The sequence below is a fragment of the Ips typographus genome, linkage group LG10 (genome assembly GCF_016097725.1).
Source record: "Ips typographus isolate SLU linkage group LG10, UJ_Ityp_2.0, whole genome shotgun sequence".
NCBI classification, from domain to species: domain Eukaryota; kingdom Metazoa; phylum Arthropoda; class Insecta; order Coleoptera; family Curculionidae; genus Ips; species Ips typographus.
This window is the reverse complement of record NC_138431.1, coordinates 5,205,270-5,226,794: the sequence shown is the minus strand read 5'-3', so window position 1 is coordinate 5,226,794 and position 21,525 is coordinate 5,205,270. Positions and strand designations below refer to the sequence as shown.

At 35.1% G+C, this 21,525-nt stretch overlaps 2 protein-coding genes and 1 long non-coding RNA gene across 11 annotated transcripts in view; 2 read left to right on the top strand and 1 right to left on the bottom strand.

Moving 5' to 3' along the window:
- The first annotated feature begins 110 nt into the window (after positions 1 to 110).
- Positions 111 to 948, top strand: Cnep1r2 (CTD nuclear envelope phosphatase 1 regulatory subunit 2). Of its 2 annotated transcripts, none has more exons than XM_081988048.1 (4): positions 111 to 270; positions 332 to 403; positions 523 to 657; positions 712 to 948. In XM_081988048.1, exons 1-4 carry the CDS (start codon positions 243 to 245, stop codon positions 858 to 860), a joined length of 384 nt encoding a protein of 127 aa, XP_081844174.1. In that variant the 5' UTR covers positions 111 to 242; the 3' UTR covers positions 861 to 948. The 2 variants fall into 2 exon arrangements, with proteins under 2 accessions (XP_081844174.1, XP_081844173.1); XM_081988047.1 differs by having other exon boundaries at positions 114 to 270; positions 320 to 403.
- Positions 949 to 2,336: 1,388 nt separating this feature from the next.
- Fife (regulating synaptic membrane exocytosis protein fife) overlaps positions 2,337 to 21,525 on the top strand; it is an 80,417-nt gene continuing 61,228 nt past the window's right edge. Inside the window, exon 1 of one of the 2 annotated variants that reach the window (XM_081987987.1) lies at positions 2,337 to 2,806. The gene's annotated coding sequence lies outside the window, so the exon portion shown is untranslated. Of the gene's footprint in view, positions 2,807 to 16,278; positions 16,509 to 21,525 lie in introns of those variants that run through there. The other variant, XM_081987988.1, reaches the window with a different exon arrangement.
- Positions 10,932 to 16,066, bottom strand: LOC145734836 (uncharacterized). Of its 7 annotated transcripts, none has more exons than XR_014179512.1 (7): positions 15,728 to 16,066; positions 13,392 to 13,651; positions 13,066 to 13,158; positions 12,731 to 12,998; positions 12,396 to 12,663; positions 12,156 to 12,328; positions 11,294 to 11,880 (listed from the first exon to the last, which is right to left on the bottom strand). It is a non-coding gene; the product is annotated as an uncharacterized LOC145734836 (long non-coding RNA). The 7 variants fall into 7 exon arrangements; XR_014179513.1 differs by having other exon boundaries at positions 12,731 to 12,825; positions 13,057 to 13,333; positions 13,401 to 13,651; XR_014179510.1 differs by having other exon boundaries at positions 13,066 to 13,333; positions 13,401 to 13,651.

Sequence of the window (21,525 nt, the reverse complement as noted above, 5' to 3'; positions counted from 1 at the left end):
TAAATTAGACACCACAACCACGTGACTGTGTTATTCGTTGAAAACAAACCGGCATGTGATCATTACCGTTACTGCGTTGGGCGTAGGAAGCGCCGCGACAAATTTGACACTTGACAGTGACAGAGTTAGGTTAGAGTTTTTGTCTGTTTGTTTTTTTTGTAAAAACAAAATTTAATAATTTAATGCTCTAGTTTCAGTGGTTTAAGGTATTTTTTTAAATAACACACTGAAACAAAGCTATAATGTCTCTAGAACAAACGGCTTGCGAAGGTAAAATCGTATTTTCCACAGACACTTAATTTCATAACCTATAAGATAGATTTGGTTGCAGATTTAAAGGCTTTTGAACGGCGACTCACTGAAGTTATCGCCTGCTTACACCCTTCGACTACTCGGTGGAGAAGTGAGTATTATTTTTTTTGTTTCTTCAGTTCATTTATTAACCAACAATACAAGATTGTAAACAGGCCTCAAAGACATGTAAAAAAATCTTCCATATCTGTTATTTAACTTTTTTCTTAGTTGTTCTGGCGGTAGTATCGATATGCGTGACGACGAGCGGCAGCCAATGGATTTTTGACCCAGAAACACGAGTCGTGTCTCTATCACAATCATTAACTAACCACCCCTTTTTCATCTTATCTACTATCATTCTAGGTAAGTTTCCCACTGGCGAAAGCCTGCCTAAAGCAAAGTTTGAAATTTGTACAGTAATAATTCTGCTCCTTGGGGTCCACAAGAGGGTGATAGCAGGATCGATAATTACGTCGAGAGCACGAGAAGTCCTTAGGGACTTTAATATGTCCTGTGATGACACAGGGAAACTTATATTGCGACCCAGGCCTACTAATATCACGTGACGTTTTATGTAAATATTTTAAAAGGATATTGTAAGTGAGTAGCTGATACCAAAAAGCCTCTAAGGCAATAATAAAGAAATTCAACCAGTTTTTTTTTTAAAGCTACTGAGGATATCCACTGCATTTGGTGTACATTCTGTTTAATGTACAGGCTATTTTACTATGTGAACTGCCAGAAAATAACCTCAATAGGTGTATTGGGGTGTAGACAGAATTTTTGTGACACTTCTGAATTATATCTACATTGCTCAATCACCTTACTGTACTACCCAGTGAATTTACTTTATGAAAATCCCAGCAATTTTCCAAGATAATTCAATCGGATCATTAAGTAAAAATACGCAAAGAGAATCGCGAGAATTTAGGTTGTTTGCATTCTATTATCCGCATTTGGATATGAAAACAAGTTGCATTCCTGCACGAGCCATTCTAATATGTAATATCGCGTGTGCATCCAGAATATTACCTTACCATAAAATGTAATAACCCCCGAAGCTCGGATTGCATAATATATTTTAAAGATGAATTTCCTCTAAAGAGGCCACACATGTTGCCTCTATCGTCTCCCTAAGTATGTTGTGTTTGTTCGGGAGTTTAAAATGTTTTACTGTGAAATCCACTGCAATTTAACATCAAATATTTATTGAAATGCAATAAAGTGCTTAACAGAGCTAGACTAGATTTACTTAGTGAGTAAAGCACTATCAAAGGCTTTCTCAGTTTTAGGAATAAGGTTACTCAAATAGCAGATAAAGATTCAGCAGTTTTGCTTTTTTATTCTCCTTCTTTAGAACTGTTGAATCTGTTTTTGGTGTGTGAGCCTTCGTTTGATAACAAGAATCGAGATTCAAACTGACGAGAAGGGAACTAGAACAAACAAAAAAAGGAAACGGGGGAATATTAAGGGCAGAGGGCCACGGATGGATAGAGACGCGATTGTTAATCCTTTTAAATTGTTTGCCGTGGCACAATACGGACCCGGACGGGCATTAGTTTACTTGTGTGTCGTCTGCGTTCTTCGAAATTAAATTTTAGTTGTTTGCATGCAAACAACGCGAACGTCATCCCTTATACTCTTTCTATTGCCAGGTTTGATCTACGATTAATACAGTCATTATGGTTTAAACAAATTTTGCTTGTTATAAGCAAAAAGCGATCTTATTTACACCAGAAAAATAACCGACATCTTGTCTTATTTCATCACCTGTTACAGGAGAATTGAAGTTATGGCGTTACTCTCTATGAAAACGTATTCACTGATTATACAGACTGATTGAGGCTAAGAGTTTCCTAATAATTTGTAACTACCCCCGGAAAACTGGATGTTTATAATAATTAAGTTAATACTTTAAAGGGACTTAAGGGTTACCTTTGAGCTTAATAACGAGGCGTTTTTGAGAAATGTTCCACAATTAAACCCAAGAACTGTCACTTCGTTCCAATTAACGAGTGCCACAATACACGAAGGGCCCGCAGAGATATCGCAAATAATTTTCCGCGCCCAACAAGTGTATATACATGGGGGAGCCCCGTTTTCCTCTCCCCTTCAGCGCTTTTCCAGCCCTGCCCCCCTCGCACCCTTTGGTTCGGGGAGGCTCCGGGTTCGATCCCCGTTGCGTGCGCACCTATTTTCCCGGCCAGCCATGGGGTCTACCTACTTGTTACACCGGAGTCCGGAGTTCTGACGCGTTCACATAAAATTCCTTTTTAGCGGCGGACTTTCAAAATTTCGGAAAATTTTTGGTTTCGGGCGCGTTTCTGTAAATATTTAATTTTCGGCTCGGATGATTTTTGGGATCGTTTCCAGGACAGATTTTTGTCCGGAAAGTGTTTTTACGATGCACTGGAAAAATGTCTGATGATGGCTGCGTTCGATGCAGAAACAGTGAAACGGGTTTTGGTTGACTATTGACTTTTTTTGTATGGAATGATGGCTACCGAAAAAGGTAATTGTAATGACAGCGCTGTTTATGGTTTTATTTCTCAAAAATCAGCCACATGACAAATTTAAGTGAAATAAACTTCTTTCTTCTTCTTTTAAGATTTTTTTGGATTCTAAATTATGCTTAAACTTTACTGAAAGTTAATATAGGTAAACTTGGAACCCTATTAAACCAAAACCTAATAAAATGCTTAAGAACAGCAAATTTCAGTTTGACATCTCTTGGGGTAATTCTAAATGGTAATAATGACTCTTGCTATATTGAGGACTTGTTTGCACTGATAATAGCGTTAACTAATATTAAGAGTCAGAGAAGTTTTAGAAGCAGTGTAGAAAAAAAGAAGAAAAAAGTCTAAAAGCGTTTAGAACAGTCTAAATGCTTCCGTATGTTTCTAGAGCAGTTTCCAACAATTGATGAAGTCTAAAAAGATTTCAAAAGCTTCCAAGTGCTCCTGAAACAGCCTAGAACAGTCTAAAAAGGTTCAAAATGATATTCAACTAGTCCAGAAGCTCTCAAAAGAATTCAAAACAGTCTAAAAGCTACCGTACGTTTCTAGAGCAGTTTAAAAGCTTCCAATTTCTAGTCAAAACAAGTAAATTTCCATTACATTTCCACTGAAATTCAATCAATCCAACTGAACTAAAATAGATTTACATTATGCTTCTTGAATACTTGTTTTGACAGACTATTCATTTGGTGACTTTTCCAGGTAGATTGAAGTAAATCAGATCAAAACAAGTGAATTTCCATTAAATGAAACTGTCCAAAGCCAGACTGAAAAGGTTTCAGAAGCTTTCAAAACACTCTGTAGAAAATGCTTTTAAAGCCTTCTAAAACAGTCTAGAAGCTTCTAAAAGGTTTTAGAACAGTCTAGAAGCTCTCAAAAGACTCCAAAAAGTCTATAAAAGCTTCAACAAAGGTGAACCAACCTGATTTTAAATGAAACGCTGGAGACTCCAAAAAATTAACTTTTTTATCTGAATTCAGCGAGGACTTCCGGGCTGAAAGTTCTCTTCTCATCTCGATATTATTGAATCTCATTTCCTGGACTTAAAAAGCTGGCCAGCATGAATATGACAGACGATTTTCAACGTCGGATGAGTTTTGATGTAAAAGTAGCCCGTTTTTTGCTCTAAATACGGTTATTACCATTAATGTGGGTTGCATGTCTTGAAAGAATATCCAGTTGCACATTTCGTTATTGCGTGACCATGAAGCTGATTAAACAACGGAGGTTTTTAGTACTGTCACGCCAATTTGTTTTAATCGTCTTTAATCTCGAGTCTATAGCAACATGCACCTATTAAAACTAATATAGAAAACGGCATATTTTATAATCTGTGAATCTGAATGATCGATAGGACTTCTTAACTCTTGAAACTGAAGTTTGACGATTAATCTTTGTAATTGAACTTTGCCGTATCGATTTTGCGCCTTGGCGGGGGAAACACCTAATTGGGAAACTTCATAATTCAATCTATTTCCATTCACGCTATGAATACTGAATGATTTCACCCTTTTGAGGCTTAATTAGAAATCAATGAAGTACTGAAGAATAGTGCACCACATCGAAATCAAACATTTTTACTTTATCCATCCTCTTCGTAATATAAAAGGCAGCTTCCGTTTTCGCTATTGAAAATTACGGAATAGCCCTGGAAACACAAAGGCTCCAGTCATGTCCGATATAACTGACAGAGCCAATTGTGAAAAGTTTTCTTAGATTCTTTTATTGAAATATGAAGTATACATTTTCATAAAGCTTGCAGAAGTTGTTACAGTAAATCTTGAAAGGGGTACTTAAAAATAGAATTTTATTCCTCCACAGATAGGACATATGCAACCAGTGTGATTGACAGAGGATATAGCTTGTGATTGGTCATTGTTGTTGGTTTTTGACCAATCACAATCTATATCCTCTGTGCTGAGATCAGAGATGTAAAAGAGGTAATTTTCTAGTCGGAAAATTTCAATTTTTGGAAATTTACCGGAAAACTACTTCAAATTTTCCTTGATAGGGAAAATAACTGTGAAACTTGTCAATGTATTTTAATGAGATAATTTAAGACAACTAAATTTAATGATTAAAAATACATTAAACTTTATTTGGATTGGGATTCTTGTACAATTAATTAAAAAATTATTTTCGAATTTTCAGAGTTTTCAATTTTTTCCGAAAAATTACAGGAAACTTTCTGAAAATTGTTGTATATTTAACAAAAACACTTTTCAAAATAATATGAATTTTTAAAAACATTCTGTATGTTCTTCCTTCTGGACAACACATTCCCGGTATAAAAGCTTCAATCTTTCGGTAGCGTGACATTTCTACTACATGTGATATACAGGGGGATTAAAAGACAATTTCAAGGGCTACAAATTGGTATATTGAACCATCCTGTAACTGTCAAAATAACAGAGTTATGAGCTGTCACAGTAAAAACTGTCAAAATCAAACTTTACAACAAACAACTCAGTTAAAATAGTAAATAACTCAGTTATTCGACGTTTTAGGTGAAAACACTATACAGGGTGGTCAAAAGAGAATTTCAAGGGCTACAAACTGGTATATTGAACCACCCTATAGTTGTTAAAATAACCGAGTTATTGACAATACAAGTTTACAGGGTGATTCATTGAATTTTTAACTTCCTTGTAACTTGTTTTCATTTAAAAAAAAATACCAAATATGAATCTTGTAGATATTTGCTAGATAATCCATCAGTATACAGGGTGTCCCAAATTTGAGCAACAAACCAAACTTATAATTTTTTATTCAATTTTTGGAATCTACGTCAAATTCTAGACCTACTTGATGTAAAGTGTTTGATATTCAATTGTTTTTGCTCTAGCAGCCTTACTTTGACCACCCTCCTCGAAAGCAGAAATTCCCAATTTGAGCGAAATTTTGGTGCACTTTTCCAGAAATTCGTCCATAACTCGTTTATTTGAAACACCCTGTATAAAACCACCGTACAACAAAAGAAAGCTAATAAACGGGGCTATCACGTGACGTTGAGCAGGCACGGATAAGTTGCCCCGTTTAGCCGCTAGAGGGCGTCAAAGTTGACTCTCGTTTTTTGCAGTTTTTGCTCAATATCTCAAGAACGTTTCAGGTTAAAGGTCTGAAATTTTACCACAAATGCACCTCAATGGGATGCAACTTTTACCGTCTACACACTTTTGTGGTACCACGCACCGTTTTACCTTGAAAAATTAAAAACTAAAACTGATTTTCAGAAAATTTGTTATTTTCAAAATTAACCTCAACTGCCTAAATACTTTCAAGTTAATAGTACAAAAATGTAAAAAAACGAATTATTTTTGAATTTCCATATTTTCCAATTTTTCCGGAAAATAACTGAAAATTTTCTGGAAAAATGTCCATAAATTTATTTTCCGGAAATTTTACATTACCCATGCTCTTTATTGATCTTAGGTTTGGTCAATTGGTCAACTATAATGGCCTCTCACAAGTTATATCCTCTGTGCTGAGTTCATCAAAGAATACATTTTATTATGAAGGCATCCATGATGACGTAACTCCATAGATTAGGCAACCAGTGAGATTGACAGTTACGTCATCATGGATGCCTTCATAATAAAATGTACTCTTTGCTGAGACTTAGCATTAAACTGTTATTATGCCTGATAAGTGTGTAATAATTAGAGTGGATACTTTTCAAATAACATGGATTTGCCTTCTTCCGTTCACTTTAGTTTATTCTTCAAAAATAAATCGTTTTTCTGAACTTATACAAGCACAATGGAACGACTAGATCTTGCGGCAAACGGGAAAACTTGACAAATACAGCAATTTAACTTTTCTCTAAAACGAGTTAGTTTGTAAACTGCTAAGTCCATAAACCAAATAGACGCTGCTTTCGTTTCCAGTAACCGTCCTAAATTCATTAGTTTCTCGCCTGTGTATTATAAAGATGTAACAAGTAAAATCAGTTTAGAAACTGAGCAAAACCAAAAACAAGTTCTAAGTGGGATAGGGATGTTATTTCAGTCGGGCATGCCCAACAGAATGTATAGATTCAGTCTGTATTGTTTTGTTCTGTAGGATTGTTGCCAACTACAATAATTTACCATAATAATGCCGAAATTTTGGGTGAGGAATAATTCGAATGCAAACATCGATAATTAAATTAGTCGCATTACGGTGAATATTGTCGGACTGGATTTTCGATTTGTTGTTCACCCTGCCTGAAAATGTAATTTGAACCAATGCAGGAACATTTTCGTCCTGTGTTTGCTATTTAGATCAGTAATAATGGATTTCAGCTGGAAATTCAAAAATACTAGGAATATCCGGAGGATACATAAATTTCTAAATCGATCTATTAATCTGGACATTCGAAATGACACGGTTGACAAATTAGTATTAATTTTTCCTATAAATAATAAGTTTCAATATACAGTGTGTCCAGGATAAGGAGTACTTGTAATATATCAGACACAGCCAATATATTAACCAATAATTTCCCGGACACACTGTATTATAATTCAATTAGTTTGGTACGTCAATATTTAGATGATTATTACACTCAAATGAGTTTTTAATGACACTAGAGACATTTTTTTTCTACAGGGTGGACAAAAAAACCAACTCAGTGGATTTAACATTAGCATTATAGTCTGGTAAATACTTCTTCATAGAAAAAAAGCACCAACCAGGATATTGCAATGTAATAAATGACTATACAAACGACATTGAGAGGGTTTCGCCAAATTAATTTAATATTTTATGCTGATGTTCAATAATTTATGAGCGGTAATATGCCCACGCATACTCTCTGTCCATAAATGGAATGAAACAATCTGATAAAGCCTGTTTTTTCGTATAAATACTGTTTATGAATTATATGGGAACGATTTGATAATAATAACATAATTATTCATTTATATGTTTAAAAATCAACTCGATAATGAAGTGACTGGAGGAATCTTAATTAGAAAACTGTTTTTTGAATTATTGCACACATTTCCATATAAAAGGGGTTGGTTTAACCAGGGCTAAAGTAAATTTACCGCCAGATCAACGAAACACACCTTAATGAACTACGGGAATGAAATATTATATCGATACGGGACTTGGGCGCTGAGAGATATTCATTAGCAGGGAATTTATAACCGTCCGATCACACTTAATTGGTTCACTGATCGATACAACGTATACACATTAACGGGGAGGATGGGGAAGTGACATTAACCGTCAATTATCTCATCCCAAAATCACTGGAAGGGTAAACTCAGCATTCAGTTACAAAGAGTGAAAATGGGAACCATTAGAATGTGCACGAAAAAGATGGAAATAAGTTTAAAAATGTACGAAAAATTGATTTATTGAAGGTGTCAGTAAAACTTGTTGAGGTTCGTTTCAACGTGACAATGTAGCCCAAAAGTTTTGCTTTCTTTTGACAAAACAGGGTTTTTATGGAGGAACTAGACTAATACAGAGAAAACTGTTGTGCACGCCAAAGTTAAATACAAAATTTTAGTATAATCTCTTCTACTACAGATTTTGAATAACTATCCCAAAAGAGGTGGTTTCTGTCAAAAATCCCCAGTTTCTCAAAAAATGATATCTAAAAAATACCCTATAGAAAAAAAAATCTTCTATTATTTGAAGAAAATTCCCTAATCTGGCAACCTTGTATTGTAACGTCAGTCACGTCAATGTCCACTCTGTCAACCCTTGCTACACCGGTATGTATGATGGGCTGCATAACTAGTCTGATTCTCGTAGACTAACTTTGACGCCCTCTAGCGGCTCAACGGGGCAACTTATCCGTGCCTGCTCAACGTCACGTGATAGCCCCGTTTATTAGCTTTCTTTTGTTATACGGTGGTTTTATACAGGGTGTTTCAAATAAACGAGTTGTGGACGATTTTCTGGAAAAGTGCACCAAAATTTAATCTGAATTAGGGATTTTTTGGCCCCACTATACTAACGGCGGCCATTTTGAATTTTTCTCAATCAAACTGATTTTTTGAACTAATTTGAACCTGGAGAACACAAATCTCACGTCCATTTTGCTCTAACTGGCACCGTTTCGGAGATGACCTGGAAATGATGTCAATTTTGACACTTTAGGGCGTGGCACCCTTGCAAAATGACATTTTGACAAATGACACGTTACGTAATTTTTGTACTATTAACCGGAAGGTATTTAAGAAGTTGAGGTTAATTTTGAAAATAAAAAATTTTATGAAAAAAATCAGAAGGTATCACCCTTGAAAATTCTTGACAATTCTAGTTTTTAATTTTTTAAGGTAAAACGGTGCCTGGTACCAAAAAAGTGTGTAGACGGTAAAAGTTGTATCCCATCGAGGGGCTTTGTGTTAAAAATTTCAGACCTTTAACCTGAAACGTTCCTGAGATATTGAGCAAAAACTGTAAAAAACGAGAGTCAACTTTGACGCCCTCTAGCGGCTAAACGGGGTAACTCAGCCGTGTCCGCTCAACGTCACGTGATATCTCCATTCATTAGCTTTCTTTTGTTCTACGGTGGTTTTGTACAGGGTGTTTCAAATAAGCGAGTTATGAACGATTTTCTGGAAAAGTGCACCAAAATTTCGCTCATATTGAGAATTTCTGCTTTCGAGGAGAGTGGTCAAATAAAGGCTGCTAGAGCAAAAACAATCTAATATCGACACAAATATTGTACATCAAGCAGGCCTAGAATTTGACCTAGATTCCAAAAATCGAATAAAAAATTTTAAGTTTGGTTTGTTGTTCAAATTTGGGACACCCTGTATCTCTGATGGATTATCTAGGAATAAAGTAGACAGTTACAAGGATGTTACAAATTCATTGAATCACTATTGTAAACCAGTCCATTGTATTGTCAATAATTCGATTATTTTGACAACTATAAAGTGGTTCAATATACCAATCTGTAGGCCTTGAAATTGTCTTTTGACCACCCTGTATAGTGTTTTTTCCTGAAACGTCGAATAACTGAGTTATTTATTATTAAAACAGAGTTGCTTGTTGTAAAGTTTGATTTTGACAGTTTTCACTGTGACAGCCCATAACTCTGTTATTTTAACAGTTACAGGATGGTTCAATATACCAATTTGTAGGCCTTGAAATTGTCTTTTGACCACCCTGTATAGTGTTTTTTCCTGAAACGTCGAATAACTGAGTTATTTAATGTTAAAACAGAGTTGTTTGTTGTAAAGTTTGATTTTGACAGTTTTCACTGTAACAGCGCATAACTCTGTTATTTTGACAGTTACAGGGTGGTTCAATATACCAATTTGTAGGTCTTGAATTTTTTTTTCCTGATTGTTAATCAACAGGCAACCAACTAGAAAACTTCCGGCATTGACATCTCGTAGCCGATATTTTTATTGCGCTACAGATCGGAAGTGTTTATTACGAGAAATCGTAAAATGTTGCCAACCTAGCAAGCTGGTAACAAAGTCGTTAAACTCAAAGATGGGAGATTTAACGCTTGTCTGGGTTTTGCATCGATAATTGTTCAATAACATTTTCTTCAGCATTTTAACAATTTTAAAAAGTTAGTTACTTAGTGGCATTAACTATACTAAACTGACCTCTTCTAGAGTAACGAATTTAACCCTTCGACCTCCAAAACACAATAAAGGTCCCGGACAGTAATTAAATCAATGGGCAGACACCCAAAATACACAACTTGGATATCAATTCGGTGTTTCACTTAGTTTCGGTCGGAGACCCTGGTTTGCCAAAAGGATTAAGACCTTTCACGATTTCAATAAGCGTTGATTGTAATTAAGTTTGAAAATTCCTCACCCACGTCGCTCTACATATGACAGAAACACACATGTTTGACCTGCTGTTTTGTTATAGTAAAAGCCCAAAAGATTGCGCTAATTAGCAGTATGCTCAATGACAATTTGTCTTTCCCGAGGAAATCCGGGAATTCTTAACGTCGACTAGGGAAGTCACGCTGTGAAAATTATCTCCCTCCTGGAATAACTCTCTCCACGAAAAATGTTACGAATATAATCCTATTACGAGAAGGAAAATTAATGAACAAGCAAATTTTAATTCGGAATTACTACTCTCAGCATGACAGAATGAGAATAAAACCTTCTGAAATATTAGGGTTATTTACGTGTGGTGCAAGAAATTTCTCCAGGTCATTTATTTTCCTTTAAGCACTTATAATAATATTTCCTTACGAAAAAATCTGATGTGAATTGGAACGTTGAATCGAATCGGATTTAGCCAACTTTCTATCGATTCCTGAATATTTCCACTCTTTCATTATCTCCCGAGCTTTGCCCCAGCTACAGGTATCCAAGGGAAAAGCGTTCTCTCTTATTTTTATTTTCCCGGGCCAACTTGAAAAGATAACTTTGCCAATTTAAAATTAAATTTGACTCTTCAATAAAACGACCATTTTAATTAGTGTCGGGGAAACAGATGGTTCAGTTTTGAAGTTTGTATTAGAAATTGTGACAATGGTTAATCTGAAATAAAGACAAAGATTGAAAATTAAGTCTGTGGTGATTTTCTAGAAAAATTACAAGATTCCAGCCAATCAACACAAATCTCTTTGTGAATAATTGAAAAAAGCTTCTATTTGCCAGTAACCTAAGAAAGTAAAGAAGCTCAAAACAGAAAAGATAAATATGGCCGCCAAGTGGATTTACGGTTTAGATATTAAGCTGGGTTTATAGGCATTTACTTTGGTTGCTTCTGAACGTGTTTGTGCCTGCGGTTTACTAGCCTATTTTTCAAAATTCGTACCAACAAAATTAGGATTACGTCACAGCAGCAAAATTGACCTAGTTTGTTACAAAACTCTTGCGGAATTAACGTTGTAAACCAAGTCAAACTTGTCCTAATTTTGAATGATGTTACAGTTGGCTTTATCCGTCAAGTTTTATTCAGTTACAAGTGTAAACGAACTTAATTCTAGGTTAAATAGCATTCAGTAAATAGTATTAGTTTGAGTCTATCAAAGAACTATTAACTAGATTTACCACGTCTGAAATTGATGTGTAGTTTTTTGATCCAAAATGTTGTGTAAATCATCTTAAAGCTTGTAAGGTTGTTGTTTAACAGATTCAATCTGAAATGCATATAAATCAAGTTAATTTTGACTCAAATTGATTTCTGGTATTAGTTTTTGCTAGAGAAAAAAAAACTGAATTTCCAGCTATTTACTAATCTAACTTTGGTGTACAGGGTGAGTCAAAAATTTGTGTCACCCTCTATGCAGTGCGGATTCAGTTTTTTTTACCTTTTCTAAGCAATTTTCCTCCTTTACACTTATCTTTACTAGTTTGGGAGATATTCCAGAAAATCCATTTTCCATTTCCAAGACCAGAAACACCATTTTCTTACCTAAAAACTTTGACTGTCTATAGTTGGGCTATTTTTTGAGCTACAGCGTTGGTAAGCCACTCAAAATACTCTGCTTTTTCTCCACTTTCCAGTAGTGTGCTTCAAAATCATCTTGAAGAATTTAGGTGTACAGGGTGAGTCAAAATTGTGAAGATTGTTAGAGTTTGGTCGCCCTGTATGCAGTTTCAGAGGGAATTTGTCAGTTCAAAGTCCGGATTCAGTTTACATAACCTTTCTTACGCAATTTTCCTTCTTAGCACTTTTTTCGTCCATCTACTAGTTTGGGAGATATTCCAGAAAATCCATTTTGGGGACCAGAAACCATTTTTTTGCCTAAAAACTTTGATTGTCTATAGTTGGGCTATTTTTTGAGCTACAGCATTGGTAAGCCACTCAAAATACTCTGCTTTTTCTCAACTTTCCAGTAGTGTGCTTCAAAATCATCTTGGTGGATTTAGGTGTACAGGGTGTGAGTCAAAATTGTGAAGATTGTTAGAGTTTGGTAGCCCTGTATGCAGTTTCAGGGGGAATTTGTCAGTTTAAAGTCAGAATTTAGTTTCTTTAACCTTTCTTACGCAATTTTCCTTCTTAGCACTTTTTTCGTCCAATTACTAGTTTGGGAGATATTCTAGAAAATCCATTTTGGGGACCAGAAACACCATATTTTTGCCTAAAAACTTTGACTGTCTATAGTTGGGCTATTTTTTGAGCTACAGCGTTGGTAAGCCACTCAAAATACTCTGCTTTTTGTCAATTTTCCAGTGATGTGCTTCAAAATCATCTTGAAGAATTTAGGTGTACAGGGTGAGTCAAAATTGTGAAGATTGTTAGAGTTTGGTCGCCCTGTATGCAGTTTCAGAGGGAATTTGTCAGTTCAAAGTCCGGATTCAGTTTACATAACCTTTCTTACGCAATTTTCCTTCTTAGCACTTTTTTCGTCCATCTACTAGTTTGGGAGATATTCCAGAAAATCCATTTTGGGGACCAGAAACCATTTTTTTGCCTAAAAACTTTGATTGTCTATAGTTGGGCTATTTTTTGAGCTACAGCATTGGTAAGCCACTCAAAATACTCTGCTTTTTCTCAACTTTCCAGTAGTGTGCTTCAAAATCATCTTGGTGGATTTAGGTGTACAGGGTGTGAGTCAAAATTGTGAAGATTGTTAGAGTTTGGTAGCCCTGTATGCAGTTTCAGGGGGAATTTGTCAGTTTAAAGTCAGGATTTAGTTTCTTTAACCTTTCTTACGCAATTTTCCTTCTTAGCACTTTTTTCGTCCAATTACTAGTTTGGGAGATATTCCAGAAAATCCATTTTGAGTTCCAAAAACACCATTTTCTTGCCTAAAAACTTTGATCGTCTATAGTTGGGCCATTTTTTGAGCTACAGCAACGGTAAGCCACTCAAAAATATCCTTTTTTTTCCCTCTTTCCAGTGGTGTGCTTCAAAATCACCTTGGCAGCTTTTGGTGTACAGTCTGGTGTCAGAGTTTGGTCTAACTAAACAGATTGAAACCTTTTGTTGAAAAAAGTGAAAGAAATAATAGAAAACACTAGGAAATGTTATGTTCCAAATTATTGATGACATGTAATTAAGCACCTCAAGGGACTCACCACTAACTGTGATATTCAATAAATTAGTCTCACTTGGAGGTAGGGCACATTGAATTATATGGGAGCTCCCGGGAGGTTAAGGGGAGGCTTAAGACGTGATTGCAGGGGTTGACACTGAATAATAAGGCACCCATTTCCAGGTTAGATTCCTAATCACGTGACATTCTTACGAGATTTGTTTAATCAGGAACGACTGACAGCTGATCTAGAACAGTTCAATTCTGAACAACCGAACGAGGGGAAAAGTTTGGTTGATTGAGGCATAATTTGGTTACAATCTGGCTTTTAAAGCGAAATGAGCGGAAACGAGACTATAGATTTTAATTAGCGTTTTGCCTGCGAACAAAAGGCCACATTTGCTTAATGGTGCTTTGCGACGTCAGTTGAGTGCGTTTAATACTCCTGAATAATCAAGAATGTTAAATTTTAATCAAAATTTATCAAATAACTTTTCTGTATATCACTAAACAGAACAATTTTATAGAAAGGACAAATGAAGCTGCTTTTCCAAAAGTTTTCTTTTTTGGTTATGATGACATAGACTCAAATTAAACCTTAATTAAGTTACCAACCTGTATTTTAAAGACTCTTTTTACACCTCCTGTCTTAATTAGCTAATGCGCTAAATTAGTTTTGCACTCACAGAGGGGTTATTTATATTTGAACGCATTAGGAAATGAAATTCTGGCTTTTGTTTACACAGTAAACTATCTGCATACATGTGTCTAAACGCAGGTACGTTTTGAGTGCGATTTATGTTCAGTGTGCAATCTAAATTGGTGATTTGTTTGCTTTTCGTCACGTTCTGAATCCAAGCAAAATCCCAATGTAGGTCATACCGATAAAATAGACCAAAAAGCACAATAGGCTTAGAATTGTTTGAATATTCTGCCAGACATTGATCCAAAAGGTGTTTACACACTTTACTATTCTAGGTTAAGTAGTAACTTTGGTTTCTTACGACACGTGAAGGATTATGGAGAACTTTTCAAGTTGTCTCTGAATCTTCGAACTTATCTAAGAAGTAGCTTAAGCGACTTGAAAGTGGCAATAAAGGCAATTCACAAGTTCCAACTCTACCAACTTACTGGTGTATGTGTTAATTAATGATTTACGTGACTCTCGGTTATAATTAACTGGCATGTGTAAATATTACCATAACCAGACCCGGATATGTAAATTGATAACGAACTTCCTGGAGTTATGACTCTTTTGAAATTGTGTAGAATGAGCGAAAAACAAAGAAAACGTTTTAGTTCCTGAAGCTTTAAATCAGCCTCGAACCAAACTTTGGGCAATTTATCAAAATAAACATAAACCTGTGCAAAAGTTACCAAAAAAGCAGTCGTAAAAAGACTCGTTTTTTTGTGCGTTTCCGGATATTACACCCAGAGGGACATTAAAAGGGTCATTTTCAGCAATTTCCCTACAGGTAAATGGTGGAGTTATTTTTGCAGTCATTCCATACAAAATATCCATTAGGATCACAATCATGTTGCTTTTAAATTGATGGTTTGTACGTAAATTCGTTCCTTGGCTATTAGTTGTAAATTAGTACTTGTTAAATAATACTGTCATGTCATACATCAAGATCAACCTGTATTCTCTTAAAAAATGCTTTATTTAATAATAATAATAATAATAAGTATAAAGAGAACCGTTTAAATTTCCCACCACAATTCCCTTAGCAGCCAATAGATGGCTCTTCAATCAATATGCGTGGAGCTGACGCCATCTAGCGGTAAAATTCTTCAAAGAACTGACAAAACAGTGACTCACCACTTTACAACACAAGATTTAAGGATTATGTTAAAATTTTGTATGAGTTGTATTTGTGTTTTTCATATATTTTGATGTTTTTGGCAACTGAAAATGTCTAAACAGTACAGTGAGGGCAAACAGCGGCTAGTTTAGCGACTGATCAATGTTTGTATGACATAGAGAAGGTTGCTTGTTGCTTACCTTACTTTGCAGGTTTACCATCAAGAAAATAACGCACACAGTCAAGAGGTGCTTTCCAGTGATTAAAAGTTTAGGAACAGACTACTCCGAGGTGTATAGCTTTTCAACTGTTCTTCTTTGCCTAGCACTGGAACATTTAAACTAGATTTGAACTGTATATACTTAACGGAACAAGGAGCACTGGAAAGCACCTCACAATCACTACCAACACCAGCCTGCACAATTCAAATAAAGTAAAATCGACACTTATTTCGGCACACGGCGCTTATTTTGCTTTTTACTAGCTTAACCTCATTCTCAACCATAGAAAACATTATAAATCTAGATCTCCATTTTAAATAGGAGGTCATGAAAACACAAAATTTATTTCGTTATAATCCACCGCCGGAGGGAGCCACTTTATTTTTTTCTAAAAATCACGTGATCCCATGATTACAAAATTATACGCACGCCGCGTGACCTTTTGGATCATATCGCGTTTAGATCCGAAAGAAGACGACTAATTTCCTAATTGTCATTGTTGTCGTCACTTTTGAATTAAATATTTGAATATCCAATATCGTTCACTAAAGTGCTGAAACGTATTAAAAGTAAAGTTAAAGTTGCATATTTGTGTTGTTCGTGAGTTTTGTTAGTGATATGAGGGTGTCAGATTATGATCCAAGCAGCAGGTTTCCTAAGTTTCCTAATCCCGAAAAAAACCCCAACTTATTTAAAGCTCATGAAAATCTTGTTGGAAATGACCTAGTTTTTAAACTTCCGCCATGAAAATATTTCTCAAGTGAGTATTGTTGAATTACTTTTAAATAACTTATTACCTATACAGTATAAAATAGCATTACAAATAGGTAGTATGTTGTGGTGTTACTGTTATCTATAGTATTATTGAATTTGCGTTAGTCAAAGCATTATGGTACGACTTAGTACTTATTTACTATAGTACACACCTTTTTTTTTATTAAAATCTGATATTAACAAAATATAGAAAAACAATAAAACATTTCACATTTTATAGTGAAGGAACTTTGGCGCCCTCTAGTGTCCAAACGGTGTAATCAATCAACTCATGTGGGGATATTTTTGGAAAGCTTGAAATCTGCTCTATCCTTTGTTTTCTATGACATTTTGACGTAACTTGTCAAATTAGGGAGTAAGCTATTCTAGAGTTTTTATTGTTTTATGTAAACCAAATGTAACCGGCCTAGCAAAACATATCTAGTGTGCCATGCAAAACGCCCTCTCGTGGAGAAATTATCATAATGGCTATATCCAATCTGTCATGTCGTGACTTCAAACAGTTCCATTGACACTGAAGCACTGTCAATGTCAATTGTCAACTAATATGTTTCTGTCCTTTACTAACCTTAAAAACACACTGATGTCATGTTGCCGAATGCATCTATCCCTAACAAAAAACAAAAATAGTTTTCTAAAAATGCTCCCTATACCAGAACTTTACACTACGTCTGGCTTAACCAAAACTTTTTAAATCACCGGGTATTTGGAACGCTCAAGCTGGCAACAGCGAAATATCAATGAAAACCTTTAGAACTAATCTAAGACATGAGTGAATTTCAATCTGACGTTACTGCCACTTATAAATTTACTGTCAACTGTCAAATTGGTTTTCGCTACTCTAAATTAATTAAAGGACAACCGGGGTCCTCCCATCTTGCTCTAAGGAGTACAGTGCAACAAGTGGACGTTTATTAGTATAAATGTGCGGACATTTTTCCATGTCGGACGGATATCTTACGTTTAAGAATAACGGATGTTGTCATTTTTCTTGCCGCATAATTTATCAAACGTGGACGTGCAGATAAGTAAGCGGTAAAACGAATATTATGGTCTTTGTGCCCGTATTTTTCTTAATAAACGCCCTCTAGAACACGGTTATTTTATATGCGAATAAATCGTGTCGAATAAGTTTATTTTTGGAATAAATGACCAAGTTTTGTTTAATTTGAAACTGGTGAAGTAGAAAGAATGGTAGAGAAAGGAAGTAAAACAAACGGAATAAAAAATAATAGAGAAAGAGTGGAGAAGAAGTATGGTAAAAATCAAAGTAATATGAGATTACGTTACAATGTACTTTGATTTCTGCCTTTAACGATTTGAACCATGAAATGTCTGGTTTTTCTTTATTCGTCTGGCACATTAAAACAAAAATTTTCCTCTCCAATTTACGTGATAAAAATGCATCAAATTTCTTCCGAATCAAATTTAATAAAACTTCCAGTCTCGTAGCGAACTCTATTTAATTGATTTGAAAGGCCCGGAATCGGAACTTATTCGAACGCGGTCTTAAATAAATATTTCAACGAAAACGTAACATTTTTACCGAAATGCGATTTCGACTAGTCGATTCCAGAATGCGAGCGAAAAAAGCCAATTCCTGGATTAAAATCGCACCAGTTGCGCTTAAAGTTGTTTCAATTAGCTTTAAAAGCAATACTAACGAGATTGTCACATGGTTATGGCGTACGTACGATTAGATTGAAACACGTGACGTCCATATTAAGGTTGGTTTGTTCCCATCTCAATCCGTTGTTTTACGCTCTCGAAATTAGTCAAGAAAAAGCAGCAAGCTGAACTTCAATCTAATAGAGCGATAAGGGCGACGAGTTTTGTAACAATTTGAATTTTATAATGTGTAATCTAATATGGTTTTTTGTTGTTGCTAGCTAATTAACTAGATTATCGTTTATTTATAACTACTGGTGTTAACTCACAAATTACTGGGCTAGATGCTGTAAATTTAGGAAGAACGCAAGTTTAATGTGTGTTATCTCAGTGTCATTCGATATCTCAAAAACGGTGCGTTGTATCGAAAATTGCCTAACTTGATAAAAGTTCCGTAGTGGCCTATACAGTCACGTGACCAAACTTCAGCCATTTTATTTTTCCTCTTTTAAGAGTTATGGTTGAAAATCTGACTGTAGGTCCACTGTCACGCAGATTCTTTAGTTTTTTTACAATTTTTTCATTCTGACCCTGCGAAAACCTCGGAGGACTTCATTACTAGGTGTTACTTTTGGATATGTCATTCCCTATAATTCAGCGTAAAAACCACCTTATAAACTCGTTTACTTTCTAAGATATTCAATGTTTTATCTGCCTTACTATCATATTTTGGTTTTTATCAAATTTTCTTATTCCGGCCCTGTGCCGGAACACACCTGTCCAAAACAGTCACGTGACTTTTAAAATGTATTTTAAACGTTGAAAATTTGGTAAATCAAATTTAGACAGTTGGAAATGATGAAATTGTACGAGCTAGGTTAAGTGACGTTGATAATGCAATTTTGAGCTTGCAACACTGTAACGGCCAGTTGACACCTGTCAAAAACAGTCACGTGACTTTGACAATGTATTTTAAACGTTCAAAATTTGATAATTAAAATTTAGACAGCTGGAAAAGATGAAATTGTACGAGCTAGGTTAGGTTAGGTTAGATTAGGTTAGGTTAGGTTAGGTTTTTAATCAAATTTAAACAGTTGTAAAAGATGAAATTGTATGAGCTAGGTTACGTGACGTTGATAATGCAATTTCGAGCTTGCAACACTGTAACGACCAGTTGACACATGCCAAAAACAGTCACGTGACTTTTAAAATGTATTTTAAACGTTAAAAATTTGCTAATTCAATTTTTGACAGTTGTAAAAGATGAAAATGTACGAGCTACGTTACATGACGTTGATAATGCAATTTTGAGCTTGCAACACTGTAATAGGCAATTGACACCTGTCTAAAACAGTCACGTGACTTTTAAAATGTATTTTAAACGTTGAAAAATGGAAAATTAAATTTTTTACAGTGAAAGTGAGAGTGTGAAAAGTGAAATTGTAAATAGACTGGGCTACGTGACGTTGAATGCAATTTCGAGCTTGCAACACTGTAATAGGCAATTGACACTTGTCTGAAACAGTCACGTGACTTTTTACTGGGTTAGATGCTACAAATGAAGAAAAGTGCCTTAAATTACAGTTTCATTAACATTGAAATCATACTAAACACTGTATACATTAATACATTTTCCGAAAAACTCCATATGAACAATTCACTCGTGTTTGTCAGCTAATTTAGTGTGAATATTTTTAAAATCAAAGCGTTTTAGTAATAAATTCATATTATTTTATCGAAAAAAGTCTAATGATGAAAAGCTGATCCATTCTCTGGACTGTTAAGAAATGTAACAAAATATCCTTTTAGTAGACAGAAATATTTTCCCAGGTAGAGACTAAAATGACATTATGTCACTGCGTTGCATCTGGATATAGAAAAATCGTTTTGTTGCGAGATTGAAATTCGTGTTCAGCTCAAAAGAATTTCCAAGTCTGGATATTGGAAATTGTTTTTACTTCAGGTGAAACTGGTTGTGTCTGGTGAATTTAATTAAACTTTGAAAGGAAATACAGCCTGAAAGTGATAAATTTCATTATTCAGACACACTGAACTTTCCTCTAGTTCAATATCTTGAAAATTACTTATTCATAGACTGAATATCTCTCGTCATATTCCACATGGAAACACGTCAGAAGACACATTCTAGTTAATACATGTAATTAATTTAAAACATACATGTTTTGTTAAATTTGGGGTTTTAAGCTTTTTGATTTAGGATACGGTTTTCCTTTGGAGGGCCCCTCGGGCCATTTCCATCAACTTTCAGAAAAAGTTGGAGCTGATTTTTCGCTCGCGTTTTCCTTTGTTTAGCGAATTTGCACAGAACAATTTTTTTCGTTTATGGAAAAAGCGGATTTCTATGTGGGTATACGTTGCACACGTGCACAAAAGCCCCGCTCGGTTGTACAACTTTTGTTCTATTATTTTTGACTAAAAGCTCCACGAAAATAACTTCTTCGTTATTAAATTGTTATTTGAAATTGTTGTCTTCAGGGTGGAAAAATCTATTTATCGGTCGAGCTCAAAGCTGTTATTTCTCTTTTGTCTAGACACATTTTCTGAGTTAGTATCCAACTCACACTTTTCCAGCTCGAACGGTCTTTTTACAACAAAGTCGCAAAAGTACCAACTTTCTAAGTTTCGTGCCTTGTCGTATATCGTTTGTCGATTATGCAAAACTTTACCGGACCAGGCACGTAAGTAGACCGTATACAGGGTGTTACAAATTCGATGCATTTGCATTGCTATCTATCTCATTAATTTAGTAAAAAAAAATGTACTATAGAACACTGTTTACTTAGACGGTCTATGGCTTTCGCAGATTTTAGCTCATTTAGCACTCTCATTTAGCTAATTTTTGACGGTTTTGACAGTTATCACAATATATTTAAATCCTATTTAATTTGACAGAATCGTGACAGTTGCCACGTAATTCTAAAACACCATTTAATAACAAAGTCACATAATAATTTTTAAGAAACAGCTACAAACGACGTCTGATCACCAATATCGTAAAAAACTGTTCTTAACTATAACTTTTATAGATTCTAGGTCAAAATTTGACGTTTTTAACGGCTGTCACTAAATACTGGAACATCTTTTACTTATACAGGTAACTGTCAACAGTGTCAACTGTCAAATTTGGGATAATAAATCTATCAAACACGTAATGGGTTTAACACTGCAAGAAAACTATACTATACTTTGTTTTAAAGTGTTAACTTTTATACTTTGGTTGAGGAAACTTTGACAGTTTTGACATTTATGACAGTTGTCTTGTAATACTAAAATTCTTCTCTACAGTGGCTCTTACAGATTGACGCTTAGACTGGGTCAGGTTTGTCAGATTTGACGTTTATGACAGCTGTCAGTTGCGTTAAGTCCAAGTGCCA